The sequence below is a fragment of the Delphinapterus leucas genome, chromosome 1 (genome assembly GCF_059928025.1).
Source record: "Delphinapterus leucas isolate spDelLeu-1000000601 "Yukka" chromosome 1, BTC_Dleu_Yukka2, whole genome shotgun sequence".
Taxonomy (NCBI): Eukaryota; Metazoa; Chordata; class Mammalia; order Artiodactyla; family Monodontidae; genus Delphinapterus; species Delphinapterus leucas.
Window position 1 is genome coordinate 14,700,862 of NC_143129.1, and position 20,514 is coordinate 14,721,375.

The window sequence follows — 20,514 nt, forward strand, 5'->3', positions numbered from 1 at the left end:
AAATCTTCCAACAAACGAAAGCCCAGGACCGGATGGCTTCACAGGCGAATTCTATCAAACATTGAGAGAAGAGCTAACACCTATCTTTCTCAAACTCTTCCAAAATATAGCAGAGGGAGGAACACTCCCAAACTCATTCTACGAGGCCACCATCACCCTGATACCAAAACCAGACAAGGATGTCACAAAGAAAGAAAACTACAGGCCAATATCACGATGAACATAGATGCAAAAATCCTCAACAAAATACTAGCAAACAGAACCCAACAGCACATTAAACGGATCATACACCATGATCAAGTGGGATTTATTCCAGGAATGCAAGGCTTCTTCAATATACGCAAATCAATCAACGTGATACACCATATTAACAAACTGAAGGAGAAAAACCATATGATCATCTCAATAGATGCAGAGAAAGCTTTTGACAAAATTCAACACCCATTTATGATAAACACCCTCCAGAAAGTAGGCATAGAGGGAACTTTCTGCAACATGATAAAGGCCATATATGACAAACCCACAGCCAACATTGTCCTGAATGGTGAAAAACTGAAAGCATTTCCACTAAGATCAGAAACAAGACAAGGTTGCCCACTTTCACCACTCTTATTCAACATAGTTTTGGAAGTTTTAGCCACAGCAAGCAGAGAAGAAAAGGAAATAATAGGAATCCAAATCAGAAAAGAAGAAGTAAAGCTGCCACTGTTTGCAGATGACATGATACTATACATAGAGAATCCTAAAGATGGTACCAGAAAACTACTAGAGCTAATCAGTGATATTGGTAAAGTAGCAGGATACAAAATTAATGCACAGAAATCTCTGGCATTCCTATACACTAATGATGAAAAATCTGAAAGTGAAAACAAGAAAACACTCCCATTTACCATTGCAACAAAAAGAATAAAATACCTAGGAATAAACCTACCTAAGGAGACAAAAGACCTGTATGCAGTAAATTATAAGACACTGATGAAAGAAATTAAAGATGATACAAATAGATGGAGAGATATACCATGTTTTTGGATTGGAAGAATCAACATTGTGAAAATTACTCTACTACCCAAAGCAATCTACAAATTCAATGCAATCCCTATCAAACTACCACTGGCATTTTTCACAGAACTAGAACAAAAAATTTCACAATTTGTATGGAAACACAAAAGACCCCGAATAGCTAAAGCAATCTTGAGAACAAAAAACGGAGCTGGAGGAATCAGGCTCCGTGACTTCAGACTATACTACAAAGCTACAGTAATCAGACAGTATGGTAGTGGCACAAAACCAGAAAGATAGATCAATGGAACAGGATAGAAAGCCCAGAGATAAACCCATGCACATATGGTCACCTTATCTTTGATAAGGGAGGCAGGAATGTACAGTGGAGAAAGGACAGCCTCTTCAATAAGTGGTGCTGGGAAAACTGGACAGGTACATGTAAAAGTATGAGATTAGATCACTCCCTAACACCATACACAAAAATAAGCTCAAAATGGATTAAAGACCTAAATGTAAGGCCAGAAACTATCAAACTCTTAGAGGAAAACATAGGCAGAACACTCTGTGACATAAATCACAGCAAGATCCTTTTTGACCCACCTCCTAGAGAAATGGAAATAAAAACAAAAATAAACAAATGGGACCTAATGAAACTTCAAAGCTTTTGCACAGCAAAGGAAACCATAAATAAGACCAAAAGACAACCCTCAGAATGGGAGAAAATATTTGCAAATGAAGCAACTGACAAAGGATTAATCTTCAAATTTTATAAGCAGCTCATGCAGCTCAATAACAAAAAACAAACAACCCAATCCAAAATTGGGCAGAAGACTTAAATAGACATTTCTCCAAAGAAGATATACAGACTGCCAACAAACACATGAAAGAATGCTCAACATCATTAATCATTAGAGAAATGCAAATCAAAACTACAATGAGATATCATCTAACACCAGTCAGAATGGCCATCATCAAAAAATCTAGTAACAGTAAATGCTGGAGAGGGTGTGGAGAAAAGGGAACCCTCTTGTACTGTTGGTGGGAATGTAAATTGATACAGCCACTGTGGAGAACAGTATGGAGGTTCCTTAAAAAACTACAAATAGAACTACCATATGACCCAGCAGTCCCACTACTGGGCATATACTCTGAGAAAAGCATAATTCAAAAATAGCCATGTACCACAATGTTCATTGCAGCTCTATTTACTATAGCCCGGAGATGGAAACAACCTAAGTGTCCATCATCGGATGAATGGATAAAAAAGATGTGGCACATATATACAATGGAATATTACTCAGCCATAAAAAGAAACGAAATTGAGCTATTTGTAATGAGGTGGATGGACCTAGAGTCTGTCATACAGAGTGGGGTAAGTCAGAAAGAGAAAGACAAATACCGTATGCTAACACATGTATATGGAATTTAAGGGAAAAAAATGTCATGCAGAACCTAGGGGTAAGACAGGAATAAAGACACAGACGTACTAGAGAATGGACTTGAGGATATGGGGAGGGGGAAGTGTAAGCTGTGACAAAGCGAGAGGCATGGACCTATATACACTACAAAACGTAAGGTAGATAGCTAGTGGGAAGCAGCCGCATAGCCCAGGGAGATCAGCTCGGTGCTTTGTGACCACCTAGAGGGTAGATAGGGAGGGTGGGAAGGAGGGAAACGCAAGAGGGAAGAGATATGGGAACATCTGATTCACTTTGTTATAAAGCAGAAACTAACATACCATTGTAAAGCAATTATACTCCAATAAAGATGTAAAAAAAAAAAAAAAGAAAAGTGAAGACGTGCCAGTTCGCACCTCCTCTTCTCCAAGGCCTGCTTGATAGTTGATGGAGGGAGAGGTGGGTGTTCACTCTGCTATGATTTGCCTACAATTCACAGACATGAGAACAGCCAAGTCCTGAGGAGTTTGGAAGTAAGAAAACCAGGCAAAACTCAAACTCCTTCTAAAATTTCTTCTTAGATTTCTGTCTTTCTGTGGAGAGAAGATATCCTATTAATTCCATCCTTAAGGATACGGGAGCATCTCTTCTTGACATTAGGATTTTCCCAAACCCACGAGTTATATGTTTACTTATTTTCCACTTCCCATATGTTGCTTAAATTTGCAGAATCAAATGATAGATAATTATTAGCTAAACTTCACTCTCATTCTAAGAAATCTAAATAAGTATTACAAAGCTTCAAGTCAACCCATGTTTATTTAGCATTTATTTGACTGCTGTACTGTACTTACTTCACCCGTTACAAATTCACTATCACAGAACACAGGTCTTTGTTTAAAGTTCTTGGTGCATTTTCCTCAACCCAGGTCACTGGGGAGAAACATTCTGTGGATCCTCAAGGTAAACAATCTTATTTGGGAAAGGGATTCTTAGCTGTAGTCATTCTCTAAAGCCTGGAGATGTGATTTCCCTTCTCCCTTTTTTTCCTTTATAAATTCCTCTCTTTACCCTGGAATTCAAGAATTTGAGTACCTTCTCCAGCCTGTCTGACCAGCATTCCCAAAGTCAACATCCCAGTTAAGCCCGATTCCCTACAGCTTAACTGCTGCCGCCCCCCAACGGGACCCTCACACAATCCTGTTACAGGAAGCAGGAGCTCCGTGCTTTCCAGCTACGCAGGCAGAACCAAACAAGCAAGCGAACTTGTTGCCTCTATAACTATCACACACCATACCCAACCATCTACTTTCAAAATATTCCCAGAATTTGACCGCTTGTCGCTCCTCCACTGATACCACACTGCTCGAAGCCCTTGTCATTTCTTATCTCAATTCCCGCAATATCCAGTGATCTGGTCTCCCCGCCTCTGCCTCTACTGCATACACAGTCTATTCTCCAAGAGCAGAGAGACGCTCTTAACACGTAATTCACCTGGTGTCCCTCCTCTGCCCCAAAACGCTCCAGGTCTCCCGTGTGTGTCAAAGGCCTCACACCTGCCTCCAGCGCCCTCTCAGCTCTGCCTGCTGCTGCGGGCCCCCTCATCTCTGACCGTGCTCGATGCCTCATCTCCCCTTGAAAGAGCACGCAGGACACTACCGCAGGGTTTTCCTGTTCCCTGTCTGGAGTGTTTCTCCCCAGATATTAACAAGGCCAACTCCCTTGTTTCCTTCAGGTTGCTGCTCCCATGTTACCTTTCCTGAGACGTCTCTGACCACTTGCATAAATAGCAAATCCTGCCTGTACAGGATTATCCCAACACGGCCTAGTCACTCTACTTTGCTTCATTTTTTTTTTTTCCTGTATCACTTATTCCCGTCCATCTCATCCCATTCACTGAGGGATGACCCAATGCTTTGCTCATCCTGTATTCCCTGTGACTAAAACCATGCTTGTCACTGGCACGAAGTAGATAATAAATATTTGACCAAAACGTCTGCCAAGTGTCTTTTTTTACCCCCCGATGTTGCCTGGAACCTACATAGTATGAGCCCTTTCAAACTAGTGAAGTTTTTCCCTAGTATTTAGTGAGTGTGCCTTCCTGAGTCTGTTTCCATTTTTTCCCCTATGGTTCTTCACATTAAATATCCTAAACTTGTCTTCGAGTTGCTTTCATTTTTGCTACCATCTCCATATCTTTGGGTTTTGCTTTTCTAAAGATAAATAATGACTATGACACATACTCCAGGCCACTAATCTGTTCCTTGATAGGGGCCATTTCCCTCTCTCCTACCACACTTCAGTGTGTCAGGTTTTTAATTTCTGGAAAGTTTATCTTACACCAATTTCCTCACGTGCTTTTTCAAAATTAAAGTTGTCCTTGATCTCTACAGCAATTCTTTTTTACCACTACCCATTTCTGAGGGTTCTTTCTCTCTAGATACCGGCTACTTAAGTTTTATGTAGACTATTTTCCTTTGTCAACTCATTCACCCTTCGGCATAAGTCAAACTGGGATACTCTCAGTGCCGTAAACCTGTGAGCAATAGAAGCCAGTGACCTGGGCTTCCATGGGCTGATGCGGGGTTAGCCAGCAAACTGTCAGCCCCCAGCAGAGGCAGGAGGTCAGTCTCCTCCAACTCATTTCCTCCGTCTACAAGAACCTCCTCCTCCCAGCCTCGCAGGAAGACACGGAAGTGAGTCTGCCACGCAGCAGCCCAGCAGGGACTTGGGAGTGGAGTCTGCCTGGTGCCACCCTTGTGGACTACACCACTTTCCAAGTCCAGGGAACTCTGAGAGCGAGGCTCTCACATCTTCAAGCCATACCCCTAGAACCGCATTCACGTTGAAGATGAAAGGTGCAACCAAGTTTAAACGTGGGTGGCAAGGGGTAAGTACAAGGTGACAGGATGAAGATGCAAGCTAGGGAGTAAACAGTAAGAACGCAAAACTCACGACACTGGGGGAGGTTGTAGGAGAACACGTATGAATGGACAGTTTCCCTGATGGGGGGCAGGACGTTTAAACCATCGTTGACAGGAGGGAAGAAAAAAAAGAATGCTTATTATTGTGCACACCTGTTTGTGAGATACAGTCCCGGAAGTTCGTGGCTTCTGCTTCCTCTATCAAGAAGAGGTAGGGTCACTTCTGGGTAGAGACAATCAAGTAAAGCAGGATCACAGCTGGATCATACTTAACTAAAGATTTGGTGGGAGAGTGAGGAAGGAGGAAAAACTTGCAATAATATCAAGAGAAGGCATAAAACCTCATGCTAGCAAAGAAACTGAGGAAAGAAACAGATATCAAGCAGACAAGATTTAGATTAGGCTCAAATGAGCATCGAACCACTTCATTGTAGGAAAAGAAAGCCGACATCATTCGAAGAACCCTCATCCAAAATCCATAACAAAGCAAACTGAGGAAATAAAGAGGCTCCCATAGAATAAAAACAATGAAAGCCCCTCAGGAATGAAAAACCCCTTCCAACCACGAGTATCCCCAGGGGTTCCTTCTCCCAGCACCCTGCATACAGTCTGGGAACTGATCCCTGTGCTCTCCCTTAGTAGGGAGCTGCGAGTACCACCTCAGGGGGTGGGGAGGGGGTGATCTCGGAAGAGGGCAGAGCTCAGGTCTTCCAACAAAGATTTTACCATCCTCAGGATTGCTGGGCTCCAGAAGCTAGGAGAAGAACTAGCCTCACAGGGGAGCAAAGAGGGAAGACAAGTCTCAGAGTAGGCAGGAAGGCCACAGGCAGAATTTGCACTTAGGAACATCAAAGCTCTCATAATCTGTGCTAATGGGACAAATACATAACATTTTTAAAGCAACTTGGAGGGGGTGTTGAAATGATCTATACCTTTTTATTTTAAATCTCAAAAAAATACCTAAATGTACATTCACTGATCTCTTGATATAATGCCAAGGTTTTTGTTTGCAGCCATCAACGTGAGTCCCTAGCCTGTGGCTGTCCTCCCTGTCACCCCAGTTCTTGTTGTCATTCTAGATTAGTTCAACACTCACATTAATAACCATTGCCTCACAGATCCTTGACTCTTTATCTCAAAGATCTCCTCCTATCTCGGCTTCTTCCAAGGTCTTGACTTTTTCTCATCAATATTCTGTCACCTCTGAAATCTTGATTTCACACATCCCATCCTCTGGCCTTCTCATCTTTCAGGCTCACTTTTAGCCTCATTTCACTAAAGGTTTCAGTTCACGGTCGGTGCCACTTTCCCCAATCCACCACCTCCTTTCCATCATTTATTCCTTGAAGGGCTTACTTAGATCCCGTGTTCTGGTCCAATAATCATCACCTTGCGAGCATCTTCAACTCCCTGGCCTGCTTCTACTTCCATCAAAAGTTAAAAATCTAACTATTTGCTTTCTCTACACCTGCAGGTAAATGCTGCTGGAGGGGTGGGGGGGAATATATATATATTTCTCTCACCTTACAGGTCTTTGCCTAGTTTCACTTAAATTTATGACTGAAACCCCAAAAGGCTACATTGCTGCCCAAATCCTACTATATTTGGGAGTTCCCAAATAATTTCTTCTTTCTCCTCAAATTCCTACATCAACTTGCTTTAAACTACATTAATGCTCCTCAATTTATTTTATTTCATCATCAGTAACTCTTATTCTTCCTTTTTGTACTCAGTGGTGTATTATGGAATAAAAATACATAACTAAGAATACAAATTCTTTAAAATCAAAAACACCATAAACATTAGTGATGCCCAACTGTGCTAAAATAACTGAACGAGCACGAACAAGCTCATCTGATCTCCCCCAGCCATCAACACTGACTTGACAAACCTTCACATTATTCCATTTTAAAGAGAAACATGTTCATATTATTTAACAAATTTAAAAAGGAAAATTGATGCCATTACCACATTTACATCTTTAACACTGTGAACTGCAGGATGGCAGCTCTTCTGTGAGTATATATTACCATATTTTATCACAGTGAATGTTGTATGACCCAATGTGTTTCCATTTGGATTTTTTTATAGCAAATGAAGCACAGCCCTTTTAAAATATCCAAATGTGATAAACAGAATCTCTCAGATGCCTTCTGTTTCATATGGCCTCAGCCCTACTGACATCAGTTACGTGATATAAATCAACATTCTATAGATGAGGGTGAATTATAAACTATTAATAATTCTATGCCAAAGGATCTACAAATAATGATGAGACAGACTCAACAACACAGCCTTCTCCAGAGCTATTTTTAATGTTTTTTATGGTCATTTAAGAAAATTGAGAGGAAAAGTCTTCTAACCCACCATAAATGCTGATCATTATACAATCAAATATAATAGGAAAAGTGTTTTAGAAAATGACAGAAAAAAAAGCTTATTTGGCAATGTGCTGTTATTTATATACTAGTACCTTTAAGCCCTAAAAAAGTTCAACATTTACAACTCAGGCTATATCTATTTTAGTTATGTGAAAGCTCACCCAAGAGCAGATGATCAAAGGAACAGAGAGCAGAATAAAATACATATTTAGTGGGCACTTATGAATTGGATGGAAATTAAGTTCGAATATGGCCCATTAAACTCTTCATTAAAGAAATTTTGCTGCAGAAGATTCACACATTATTACTGGCACCGCCACTATGCTGCTGCTGCTAATGATTCGATTATGTGGCAGTACAGTTTGTTTTGAAACTATTAAATGTTAAAATCAGGATGCTCAAACTGTAAAGATAATGTAATTTACCAGGATACACTCTTAATTCTATTACAAGGATATAGGAAATGTGACCATAACCAAGCTATAAGTTCAGCCGAGCACATAGCTTATCTTTATGAAGAACTACGAGTCTCTGTATTATTTAACTCATTAACAGAAAAGGTGACTATAAATGTACTTAACTCAGTAGTTTTCAAAGTGAAAACTTATATACTGTATTTATTTCCGAAACAGAGGAATACTATGCCTGAAAAATCTGATGAATCATTTTATGTAAAGACTTTCATCATCCACCATCCTACCCCACAGTACAGTTTCTGTCTTCTTGGCTGAATGTGATTTTTCTGGTGGGGCATGGGGGCGCGGGGAGGGTAGTATTAAAGTACCACAAAATGCTTTATTCACAATTAAACCGGAGACTTAAAAATCCACTGATGTTAAATCAGAATGAGTACAACACTTTATCAGGTTACACCGCCCAAATTTAAACTCTACTCAAGAACCACTTTGCTTGAGAAATAATAAAATTGGTGGCTAGACAATCACTTCTAGTGCCTACACCATGTACATGAACCGCATTACATATTAAAGCACTTTAATCAAACTTGGAGGTTAAGTAGCTTTTAGTAAATTTAAAGTGGATAGAAATGGAATTCAATGGCAAACGAAATTCTCAGAGATAGGTCATTTACTTAAATTTGACATAGTATCACCCCACTTTTTGAATTTTGGCAATAAAACTGGTTTTATTTCATTAGCTTTACTCATTTAAATGGCACGCATTTATAACCCCCAAGATACTCGTATAAACACTACCTAAAATAATACATAAAAAACCAAACAGATCAATAACCTGAAAGTGTTATTACCTATTATGCATTTACTAAATATAATTCTTTATACATCTATTATACATTTTTAATTTGTCCTTGGTTATTATTCCAACATATGAATATAGAAACCATGCTGGGGTCAATATATATCCAAATGTGGCAATGAGTTGGCCAGAACATATAGGACATGGCATTTCAAAATTTCTAATGCAATTCTTATGTCAAATTCAGTCATTTCTCCCCTTTTTATTTCTAAAGTTAATATACCATGGTTAATCAGTTGAATATCAAATCCAAGTGAATCATAAAAGTTCAGTCACGTAATATTAAGGCTAATGTGATTAAATTTATTTTTCATGTTTCCTTTAATTTTGACCAGCTTTTGTAATGGCTGCATTTGTAATATTATAAACTGTTAGTCTCAAAAAATTTTATGAACGAATTAGTTTGACAACTAAGACTCATATAATAGTTATCTGGCAAAGTGGCACTTTATTCCTGGCCACATATGTATATCTTATCACTGTTCCTACTGTTGACACCAATAAAATGAAATTGTTATGTAGTAAGAAATATGGCAACTAAATACCCCCTCCCCACCCTCCAAAAAAGAACAATGTCATCACTTTAATTTTTTTAGGAGTCACAAAATTTTTTATTTAGGAAAAATATTTCCTTCAATGTTTATTAGATAATGAATCTTATTTAAATGAATAATTTACTTTTACTTTTCTGTGTAGACCAATTAAGAAGTATGCCTCTTTCCTTTCATAAGCAAATTCTATTTGTCTAATTCTGCATGGCAGATAAGAAATTAATACTTTATTTCCTTCTACCTTAAAAATTAATTATGAATTTTCCTCATTATGAATTAGTTATTTCTGTATGGACTGTTGTCACGCTGCTGTTAAAAAAAAAGTTAGTAAAGGATATGGACACATGGGAAACAAACCATAAACTATAATACTAGTTTATAAGGAAATATATTAAACATTGTTTAAATATTAAACAGCAAAATATTCGTATATTAAATAAATAAGACTTGAATTTGTCTTGTGTAACTATAGGCCAATACCACCAATAATGGGGATGGTCTAGTGCAAAAGGTGGCCACAAAAGAAAAAAAACAAAAAAAAACAAAAAAAGGAGGAGACGACACAACATTTAATACTGGCATTGTTTTCGTAACAAATTGAGCCAGTGATTTTCGATCCTTTCTCAACATAAAATACCTGAAGAACAACTTTTTAAAAATACTGATGAACAGGTCTCATCCCATACAAATTAAATCAGAAACAGGATTCAGGCAACGGAATTTTTTAAAGGCCCCCAAATGATTCTAACGTACAGTCAGGGTTGAGAGCTGCTGACTGAAACCCACAAGCTTCTTACTGTTGCCTGACTCAGAAAAGGTGTCCTACGAATGAAGAAAAGGCGCTTTCTTTTACTGGTGAGACAAGACAAGGGTGTCTCCAGTTACTTATGGGTAAGTCAAACTTACTAATGCATACTTCCTTTCCATTAAAATATCTGCATAGGACTCTTCATTCCCTACAGGGAATTACAATTACAATTCTGTATTTTTAAACTCCAAGACCAAGTAGAGTCAAAGTACTTTTTTGTAATAAATCAGTTACACTGAGAATCCATCACTCATTCGTGCACATAAATATGTACTGAATGCCTACTGTGTGCAAGGCACTGTGACAGGTGCCGCTACAGGACCTGGAGCCATGAGAGGATGAAGAGTGATGGGCTGGAAGCTTTTTTCCTTAGAATTAACTGCTATAAAATGAATTACATGAACCTAATTAAGGGAATGAAGGTCAAAAAAAAAACAAAAAAACAAAAAGTACATACTAAGGGTTTGATTTTCAAATACATGAAACAGCATATTTGTACTTTTCCTAATGTTATTTCCAGAGCCTCTGAATACACGTAAGGCAAATTCAAGATAGAAAAATAAACCCTGTTTAAAGTAGATGTTCCCAATTTTAACCACACTCTATAAATTTCATACATAAGTATAAATACTAAAAATCTTTATAGAAAGGTAGTTCATGTCCACTTGTAGTAGTCTTAACAAGTAATCTTACATTAAAATATTACAGATTCTAGTCCTTGACTATTTCATCACGGAGAAAGTTTATACAACACAATTTATTTTGAAAACAGATTTATATGCTGAGAAATTCTAATGTGAACAAATTTGAGTTTTCTTTTCAAGAAGAGAGGATGCAGAGAAGGGAAGAAAGGGGTGGGGGGCAGAGTCTGTTCAAACCTTATAAATATCCTAAAATCTAATAATTTAAAACGCTGACTGCTTTCTTCCTCAGGAACCTAGTGAATTCCATATGAATAAATACTTCTTCTGTTCATTATTGGCATGGACTTTTTTGGTTACTTAAAAAATAAATATTAAGTGCTTCTCATTTTTACGATAGCATTAAATTTCAAAATGAGGCTAGGTAATGTCAGCTTAACATAAGAAAGAGCTAAATGTATACATAAAATATGTTAACCTACGAGAGATTCCTGGGGTGGGAAATGACATAAGATGAATGATCAGCAACAATTCTAGTGGCAAAAACTCTTTAGGGGAGTAAAGGTTCCAAAAGCTGCTTTTAATAATAAAAGGTGGATCAAGACTCAAGAAAAAAGCTCATTCGTTTTACCTTGGATGCAACACTCTGTCTAACGTACAGAAGTAGTAAAATATTTTACTAAGTTAAAATATAGGTTTTATATTTTATACGATATTGAATACGCACATAAAAATACCAGTGTTTTTATCTTGTTTCTGTTCAGACACTTAATTAAGCAAATATGTTCTTTGGTGTCTGGGAGAGTTTATCAATATTTAAAGATAATGGAAGATAAGAACATGCCTAGAAACAGAAGACTCAAAATCCTATACCATACAAAGAATAAAAGGTGGACTTATGAGAAAAGACAGAGTTACACTGCAGTAGGACTAATACATTTCTTTCCCCCAAATCACACTCTGGCTCCCAAAATAAAAAGTACTATAGCCTATAAGGTTTTTAATCTGTGTTTTGAGATTTTTCAAGTGGAAAGATATCACAGATAGAAATATATCATTCTAAGTTTTAAAATTACCAAAGTCAGTGAGAAGAATGTACATTCATTAAATGTATTCATTTTAAGTAAAGAAGTCTTGAAAAGCCGAACAGTTCAACCAAAGGTGATGAATTGTTCTTGATTTTTCATTATTCCTTTTTAAATAGAGAAAGTACAGATATAGTACACATACAGGCTGACATTTTGATTCATTCAAAATAGTCACATCCCTTTGCTTGGTTTTGGAAGTTCCAGAGACTAAAATTAATACCATTCATAACACAGTATTCTCAATAAAAGGAATTATAGAGCAATGAAAAATCAGAAGATGGCTTAGAGAGCCTTATAACCTCTACATATACACACTTTTGTAACCTGTATTTATTTTCTAAAGAAACAAATTTTAAGTAATGCTACTTTAACCAATGGAGAAAAAAATTCTATCAAAATATACAATTTCCATTACAGACTAGAAGGCTAATATTAAAAAAATAGTTGTAAGCCAAAAAGTTTGCTTATATGACAGGCATCATCCCTTTGAAGCATAAATCATCAAATAAGGTTTTATAAAAGATCGATCTGTGACCTTCTTCATTGATAAATTCATAAAGCTTGAGTCCCAGTCTCTAGATCACGGTGTATCCATGCTTCTTAATCCAGATTTCCAGAAAAGCAGGAAAACAAGTAATTCAGAATCTCAAGTGGGATTTGTGCTTTACCATGTACCTGAAAAATAATATTATAATAGGTTATAATGATTATAAGAATTCTAGAAGTTTTAGAATATTACATGTAAAAATAAGTTGACATTTTTTAAAACTTAAAATCAACACTGGAATAGGATGTTTTATTTTCTAAAAAATGGATACTGTAACCTTTGGGAATATAAGGATTTCTGAAGTAAGCCAGAAAAAACATTCCTCTTAATAATTTCTATAATCTAAGAGCTTCTGGCTAGAATAATAAATGATTTTCTTTAATATATTATCAATTATAACCACTGGGTTAACTCAATCACCTATGACTTTGAGGAAACCCATAACATTCAGTGAGAGACAAAGAAAGTTGCAGATTTTACAGAGCACCTGAAACGAGAACCACAGATTCAGTGGTATTGTGATCACATGCTGTTGTTAAATTTCCAATTATAAAACTGATATTATTGCAAAGGTCTTTAAGAACTCAATTTATACTAGTAATTAAGATATATTCAAAAACTGAACTCCTTTCATGAGCAGCCAGCTACCCGTAACTCAAGTCCAGAGTCAGAGACCTTTTGGTGCTGGCAAAATACTAAGGGATCACTTACTTAGTCCAAGTTCCCTGGACAGACAGAAAACAAGGTTCAGAAAAGTCACATGGTTCATTCGAGCCGAATCACAAAATCAAGACTAAAATCTAGGTCTTCTGACTCAGATTTAGTGCTCTTTCTACCAAGCTATAAGCCCTTTCTCCCTTTGTTCAAGTCAGTATAACCAAGATATTGGTTAATTATCTATTTTAGATCAACAACAAATTAGGCAATGTCTTAAAGGGGCTTTGGGGGATACGGTTCACAACTTTAAGGAACTTAAAATCCAATAAGGAGGCAGGAAAATTACTAATATAAGGCAGAAGTTAAGTGCATTTTAGGATCAGGATTACCTATCCAGGGTTTCCCAGAATCGTAAGAAAACTGGTCTATCCAGATGACGTTTGTGATAGCTGAGTTCTAATACTGTTACATCCCATTTCTGAACGTTTGGATCCAGACGAACTTCATCATATTTGAGATGGAAGGCTTTAACTACAGGGGGGGAGAATTAATACTCTTTATTCAAACTGCAACCAAAATTATAAAAATATTTTATAAAAGAATAAAAATACCCAAACACAGACATTAATCAAAAAAACTTAAAAAAAAAAGTCAACCTTTCTTCCACCAACCAAAACTGTATTATAACCAAAGTGATCTTTGAAATAAGAGGCTGAGCACTGTAGTATCTCCCAAAACATTCAATTCAACAAAAATTTACTGAGGCTTATACATGCCAGCCACTGGGGACTGAAATAAAAAATGAGGTAAAATAAAATGCATATGATCCAGTGAAGGCTAAGAAGAAGAAAAAGACTACTCACATACAGTATGATAAAGGTAGTAGAATATCATAGGAACACAAGAGAATAGTACCTTTCCCACATCGTGGGATTCAGAAAAGGCTTAGATAGGCAGGGTGGAGTAAGAATTACACATAGGCAGGGTGGAGTAAGAATTACACAGAATTACACAGAAAAGTGATCCAGTTAACAAAAAGAACATGCTCAAAGAGAAAAAGGTTTAGTCTAGGAACTAAAGAAATTTAACAAAATTGCATCATGCAAAGTAAGGTAGGGGAAAAAAAAATAACACAGGGAATGAATAAAAGCTAAGACCATAGAAGTTCAGAGCAATGCTGGCCTTGTAGGCCATATTCAGGAGTTCGGACTTTTACCTAAGAGATGTAGGGATTCACTGCAGAGTGTATAGCAGAGACTGATGATACAGCATAGTAATCTAGAGGAGAGATTTGCTCTACTGGGGAGAAGACACACATATGACAAGAAAGATTCAAGAGATAATTAGCAAGTGAGAACTAACGGAACTTGGTGAAAAATGAAAAAGGAAGAAGAAACAACTGGAAGGTCTCTGGAGAAGGTTATCTGGAAGTAGATATTTGCATGATATAAAAAGAGAGTCTAGCAAAGATCTAGAAGAGGAGGATTTCAGGCAGAGGGAACAGCTGATACAAAGGCCCTTAGAAGCAAGCTTGGAATGCCCTACAAACAAGAACAACTTTTGTGGGGCGGAACAGCTGATACAAAGGCCCTTAGAAGCAAGCTTGGAATGCCCTACAAACAAGAACAACTTTTGTAGGCAATGTCCTATATGCAGAACCTATTCAGCTATGATAAGAAATCTGAATTTTATTCCAAATGTGATAGTAAACCACTAGATAGTTTGGAGCAAGGAGGTGAAATTATCTGATTTTCGTTTTCAAACGCTATCTCTGGTTGCTGGGGAGATTAAAGACTCTAGGACTAAACTTCCCAACAAGTGTCTGCTGCCAAACGTTAAAAGGTGACCATAAACACTGACTTTGAATCTTCTTCCTTGATCGTCCTGCTGGACCATCCTCACCAGTTTATTATTGTATTTGCAATCAGTTTATCATCAGTGGAGTGTTAGTTTTACTTGTGTACGTGGAAAATGTTTACCTTTTCTTTCCATTTTTTACTTTTTTTCTAACATATAAGATATGATCATTACTATCACCATTATCATCTACTATTAGGAGTTTCTAAAGAGAAAATGATTGACTGTTAATTTTTTTAAGTAGCTGATTTATAGATTGCTTGTTCCATACTGCTTGCAGACTTACTGGCTTTTGATGTTAACTAATCAAGGTCTAATTCCTTGATGGAAATACAAAATAAACCATTTGTGCCCCCAAAAAACACATAAATATTACTTCTAAATTATTTGCTTTCATAAATAAAGGTCTCCTCATTGAGCACATTTATTTTGAATTTAATTCAAATTAATCAATTTAAACCAATTCATTTAAAGGGACTATCCGTTATGGATTCAGAAAACTCACTTTCAAAATAATTATTATTTATATGTGTAAAAAATATTTTTTAAGTTTCTTTAAACTTTTAAATTAAATGAAGTCAATATTTGAATACTCTCTATTGTGCTTACTACATGTTTCTCTTTTCTAATGTTCTCAGTATGATTTGCTTTAAAAATCATTCTTAAAAATACATGAGTTATAAATTTTAAAATGATTTATCTAAAGCCTTATATAGGGCTTCCCTGGTGGTACAGTGGTTAAGAATCCACCTGCCAATGCAGGGGACATGGGTTCAAGCCCTGGTGCGGAAAGATCCCACGTGCTGTGGAGCAACTAAGCCTGTGTGCCACAACTACTGAGTCTGTGCTCTACAGCCCATGACTCACAACTACTGAGCCCACGTGCCACAACTACTGAAGCCTGTGCACCTAGAGCCTGTGCTCCGCAACAAGAGAAGCCACCTCAATGAGAAGCCCGCGCACCGCAATGAAGACCCAATGTAGCCAAAATTAATTAACTAATTAATTTAAAATAAATAATAAAGCCTTATATAAATGCCTATAACCCCCTTTACTAATTTCAGTAGATTTAGTTTACACAGTATTTATTTTTCCAATAGAATACACAACTTTTTAAATTAAAACAATATCAGAGTCCAAAAAGGTTAAGTCACAAATGAGGAAACATATGGTTTCTCTCATCATACAAAGTATGTTATTAGCATGAAGCAATGGTGGCAAGCAAACTTACACCAAGATACCATAAAACATCTTTTTTTTTAATTTTAAGGTTTTATTTAAGCTAGTTTATCTAAAATGTATTTTACCATGTAATCAATATAAAATTATTGATGAGATATTTTATTTTTGTCCTGTATAAGTCTCTGAGATCTGGTGTATATTTTACACTGACAGAACATTTCAATTTGGACCAGCCAAATGTGGCTGGTGGCTTCTGTTTTGGGCAGTGCAGGTGTAACCAACCCCAGCAAGAACTCAGCCGCCAGTCTAGGGAATTCCCTGGAGGAATTCCAGTAAGTCCAGTGTTTCTTACTCATAAAAGACATAATTTTTAAGCCTCAGCAAAAATAGAGGAAACAAAGTTCTTCTTGTAAGAAGCCAGTTATCTGGGGAAACAATGAACACTAAAGCAAAATACTTCACACAATTCAGAACTGTTCATTTTTTGCAAACTGCATGAATGTTGTCAAGGCTTTTTTGCAGGAACAAAGAAAGAAAAGAAATAGAAAGGTGCTCTTAAATAGTATTTCGGTAGATAAATGATGGCATGTCAAATGACAAAGGGACAACATAATACAGAAGATTAAATGAAAAAGTTTTCACAATGATTAACTCAAAAATTTGAAGAAATCATCATTTAAAAATCTTGATCAACAAATGTATGTAACCATTTCAAGCATGAGAAATAATATTTTGGGGAATTCCCTGGTGGCGCAGTGGTTAAGAATCCGCCTGCCAGTGCAGGGGACACGGTCAAGCTCTGGTCCAGAAAGACCCCGCATGCCGCGGAGCAGCTAAGCCCGTGCGCCACAACTACTGAGCCTGCGCTCTAGAGCCCGCATGCCACAACTACTGAGCCCGCATGCCTAGAGCCGGTGCTCCACAACAAAAGAAGCCACCACAATGAGAAGCCTGCGCACCACAATGAAGAGCAGCCCCCGCTCGTCACAACAAGAGAAAGCCCACGTGCAGCAATGAAGACTCCATGCAACCAAAAATAAATAAGTAAATAAATTTTTAAAAAATAATAATATTTTTTAAAAGCTATATCCGGTTACAAGCTCAAATCTCTCATAATTTTGAAAAGATTTTATTTGGAAATTTTATACAATCCAATATTTAAAATCTTTTCTAAACCTTTGTATTTTCTTACTGTGCAATATGAAGAAAATATAATTTTTTTTACCAAGTACCCTCAATTTACTCCTATGCTATATAGAGATTATCATTTTCTATGTGGGTTATGGGGGAAAGGTGAGGAGCTAGAAGAGTAAAGAGTTAAATGCAAGGAGACAAGCTAAAAGCTAAGAGATAACATATTTCTAAATATCTGGCTTAGGCAAATTACTAAAAAAAAAACTGAGGCAAAGAACAGCTTGGGGATGACAGAGGGTATAAGACAATAGATTCCGCTTGGAACAGGTTGAGTCCTGATACACCGATGGGACTTCACAAGGAGTCACCTGGTCATCAGCGAGATAGGCAGACCCAGAATATCAAGCCAGAGACATAACTTTTATAAACAGAGGATACAGATGGTAACTGAAAGCTATCACATCTCCTTGAGAGAGTATGTGTAATTATAGGAGAAGCGGGAACACAAATATGTCACTGAAAGCCAGAGGAAGAGCAGCTAGTGTCTGAGAAAATGTAACAAGCCCTCAGAAAAGAACATTTAAAAAGGAGGAAATGGATCGAGAGTAAAATTCTGATAAGGAGATCAAAAGTATACAATATTTGGGTCACTGGTGAGTCTGGCGGGAACAGTTTAGTGGGCAAGCAAGAGAGCACAACTACAGTAGCCTGAGAATCAAACAGAAAGTGAGTGAGTAGAGACAATTCTTTCAAAGGCTTGGCTGTAAAAGGAAAGGAGAGCCAGCTAGAAGAAAAGGTGAGGTAAGAGGAAAGGGTTTTGTTTCCCTTTATGATGCAAGGGGCAAGAGTACTTTCATTGTAAATGCTGGTAAGTAAAGAAGGAAAGTTGAAGAGAAAGAATACTTCTTGGAAGAAATTTATTATTGTTAACTTTTTAAAAAATCTCTAAGTTCTTATCTAAATTTCTGAAGACTAACAATCTGAACAAAACAACAATGAATTTAGAGAGCATTTATATCTTGAAGACATTCTAATCATTTTTTATTACAGTATTATTCAACAAGGCAAGCAAGTAGGTAAAACAACAAAATTAGTGTTCACTGACATTTTGCTTTCATTAAAACTCCCATTCTCTCTACATCTTTGACTTCTATTTATCAAACCTGTGCATTACTCAGGTTTCTGAAATAACATAAAAAGCTACCATCATATTAGAATTCATTTTTAAAACTGAATGAAGGCAGGAGAATAAACGATTAAAAGCTTTCAAGCCTGGGCAGTTTCCAGCCTGGAAGAATGGTGGTACCACTAACAAAAACTAAAATTGCTTTATTTAAAAAAAAAACAAAAAAAAAAAACTGGGTTTCACAGTAGCATAATCTACATTCATAATAAGTCAAGTTGTTATTTCTAACAAACATACCTGTTTCATGAGGATGCTTTTTAAAAAGTAATTTTACTAATGTTACTAACTTAAATGGGTGCTCAAATTAAATGATAATTAGACTATCCCTACCAATAAAAAGACAAGCTTAGAGCTTCCCTGGTGGCGCACTGGTTGAGAGTCCGGCTGCCGATGCAGGGGACACAGGTTCGTGCCCTGGTCCGGGAAGATCCCACATGCCGCGGAGCGGCTGGGCCCCGTGAGCCATGGCTGCTGAGCCTGCGCGTCCGGAGCCTGTGCTCCGCAACGAGAGAGGCCACAACAGTGAGAGGCCCGCGTACCGCAAAACAAAAAAAAAAGACAAGCTTAAATTCATCTACTTTTGGTATATCAATACATACCAAAATATGGTCAATAAAAGACATAAGACACATGAAATCTATCCATTTAACAGGTATCTACTGAATGCTTCCCAACGCCATGCTCTCTTCTGTGCTGATGATACAACAGTGAACGAGGCAGATAAGGCTGCTCCCACCCTGGAACTGTCATTCTAGCCAGGGAAGACTTACAATACAGATACGAAAATAAGATAATGTCAAGCAACAGTGAGTGTTACCACTGCAGTAACTGGGAGGAAGTAACGGCTACTTCCAGGGTGGTCAGAGAAGGGCTCCCTAAAGGACAGAGTACTTACTTGGCTAAGACCTAAATGAACAGCAAAAGGCCAGTCGTGCAGCAACCACTCCAGATAGTGGGAGTAGCAGGCGAAAGCCAACCCATTTAAAAACTGGCTAACAAAGTGAATAAAAGTGTAGGGACATGCAACAATATTAATGATTTATTAATGTTATGGGATAGGCAATAATTCATTGTTAGATATAAGTACACAGAAAATATTAATGTTCCAAAAAGGCTTTAAAATATTTCACAGGGGCTTCCCTGGTGGCGCAGAGGTTGAGAGTCCGCTTGCCGATGCAGGGGACACGGGTTCGTGCCCCGGTCCGGGAAGATCCCACATGCCACGGAGTGGCTGGGCCCATGAGCCATGGCCACTGAGCCTGCACGTCCGGAGCCTGTGCTCCGCAACGGGAGAGGCCACAACAGTGAAAGGCCCGCGTACCGCAAAAAAAAAAAAAAAAATTTCACAGGTGCTTAAAAATTAAAATATGTGGTACTTAACAGGAATCTTTTGGTATACACATCACATGTGCATAGCCATGCAGGAGGGAGGGAGGGAGGGAAGGAGGGAAGGAAGGAAGGAAGGAAGGAAGGAAGGAAGGAAGGAAGGAAGGAAGGAAGGAAGGAAGGAAAGCAAAAGCATTTCTATATTAGATAAGCAGTAAAAATAAAGGGACTCTTACTTTTAGCAAATATGTCGACTGGTGATCCATCAGGCAAAAGCCACGGCCAACCTTTGAACTGCCATGCAGGACCTTGCACAAAAACTGCTACAACCCGGTCCCTATAAATAGAAAAGAAGGAAGGGAAGAGTGGAGGCTGAGTATCTCAAATATTCTTGGTTACTATAATCCTTATGGAAAGAGTCTCATCATTATTCCTGCAATAGTCTCCTGTCAATACTTCTGTGAGGCAAACACAGTACTGCATTACCATAACTTTTCATTATAATGTTACCATTAGGGTACATAATGATTGCTACATTTCCCATGTGTTGTTTTTTAC

General features: G+C 37.5%; 1 protein-coding gene across 1 annotated transcript in view; it reads right to left on the reverse strand.

The window, feature by feature from the left end:
• Positions 1-1,142: 1,142 nt before the first annotated feature.
• The window catches only part of CDC73 (cell division cycle 73), a 95,620-nt gene continuing 76,248 nt past the window's right edge, over positions 1,143-20,514 (reverse strand). Inside the window, exons 15-17 of the mRNA XM_022579200.3 lie at positions 20,193-20,293; positions 13,661-13,802; positions 1,143-12,742 (exon numbers count right to left, since the gene is read on the reverse strand). Coding sequence (XP_022434908.1) covers positions 12,706-12,742; positions 13,661-13,802; positions 20,193-20,293 — 280 coding nt within the window. The 3' untranslated portion in view covers positions 1,143-12,705. The remainder of the gene's footprint in view (positions 12,743-13,660; positions 13,803-20,192; positions 20,294-20,514) is intronic.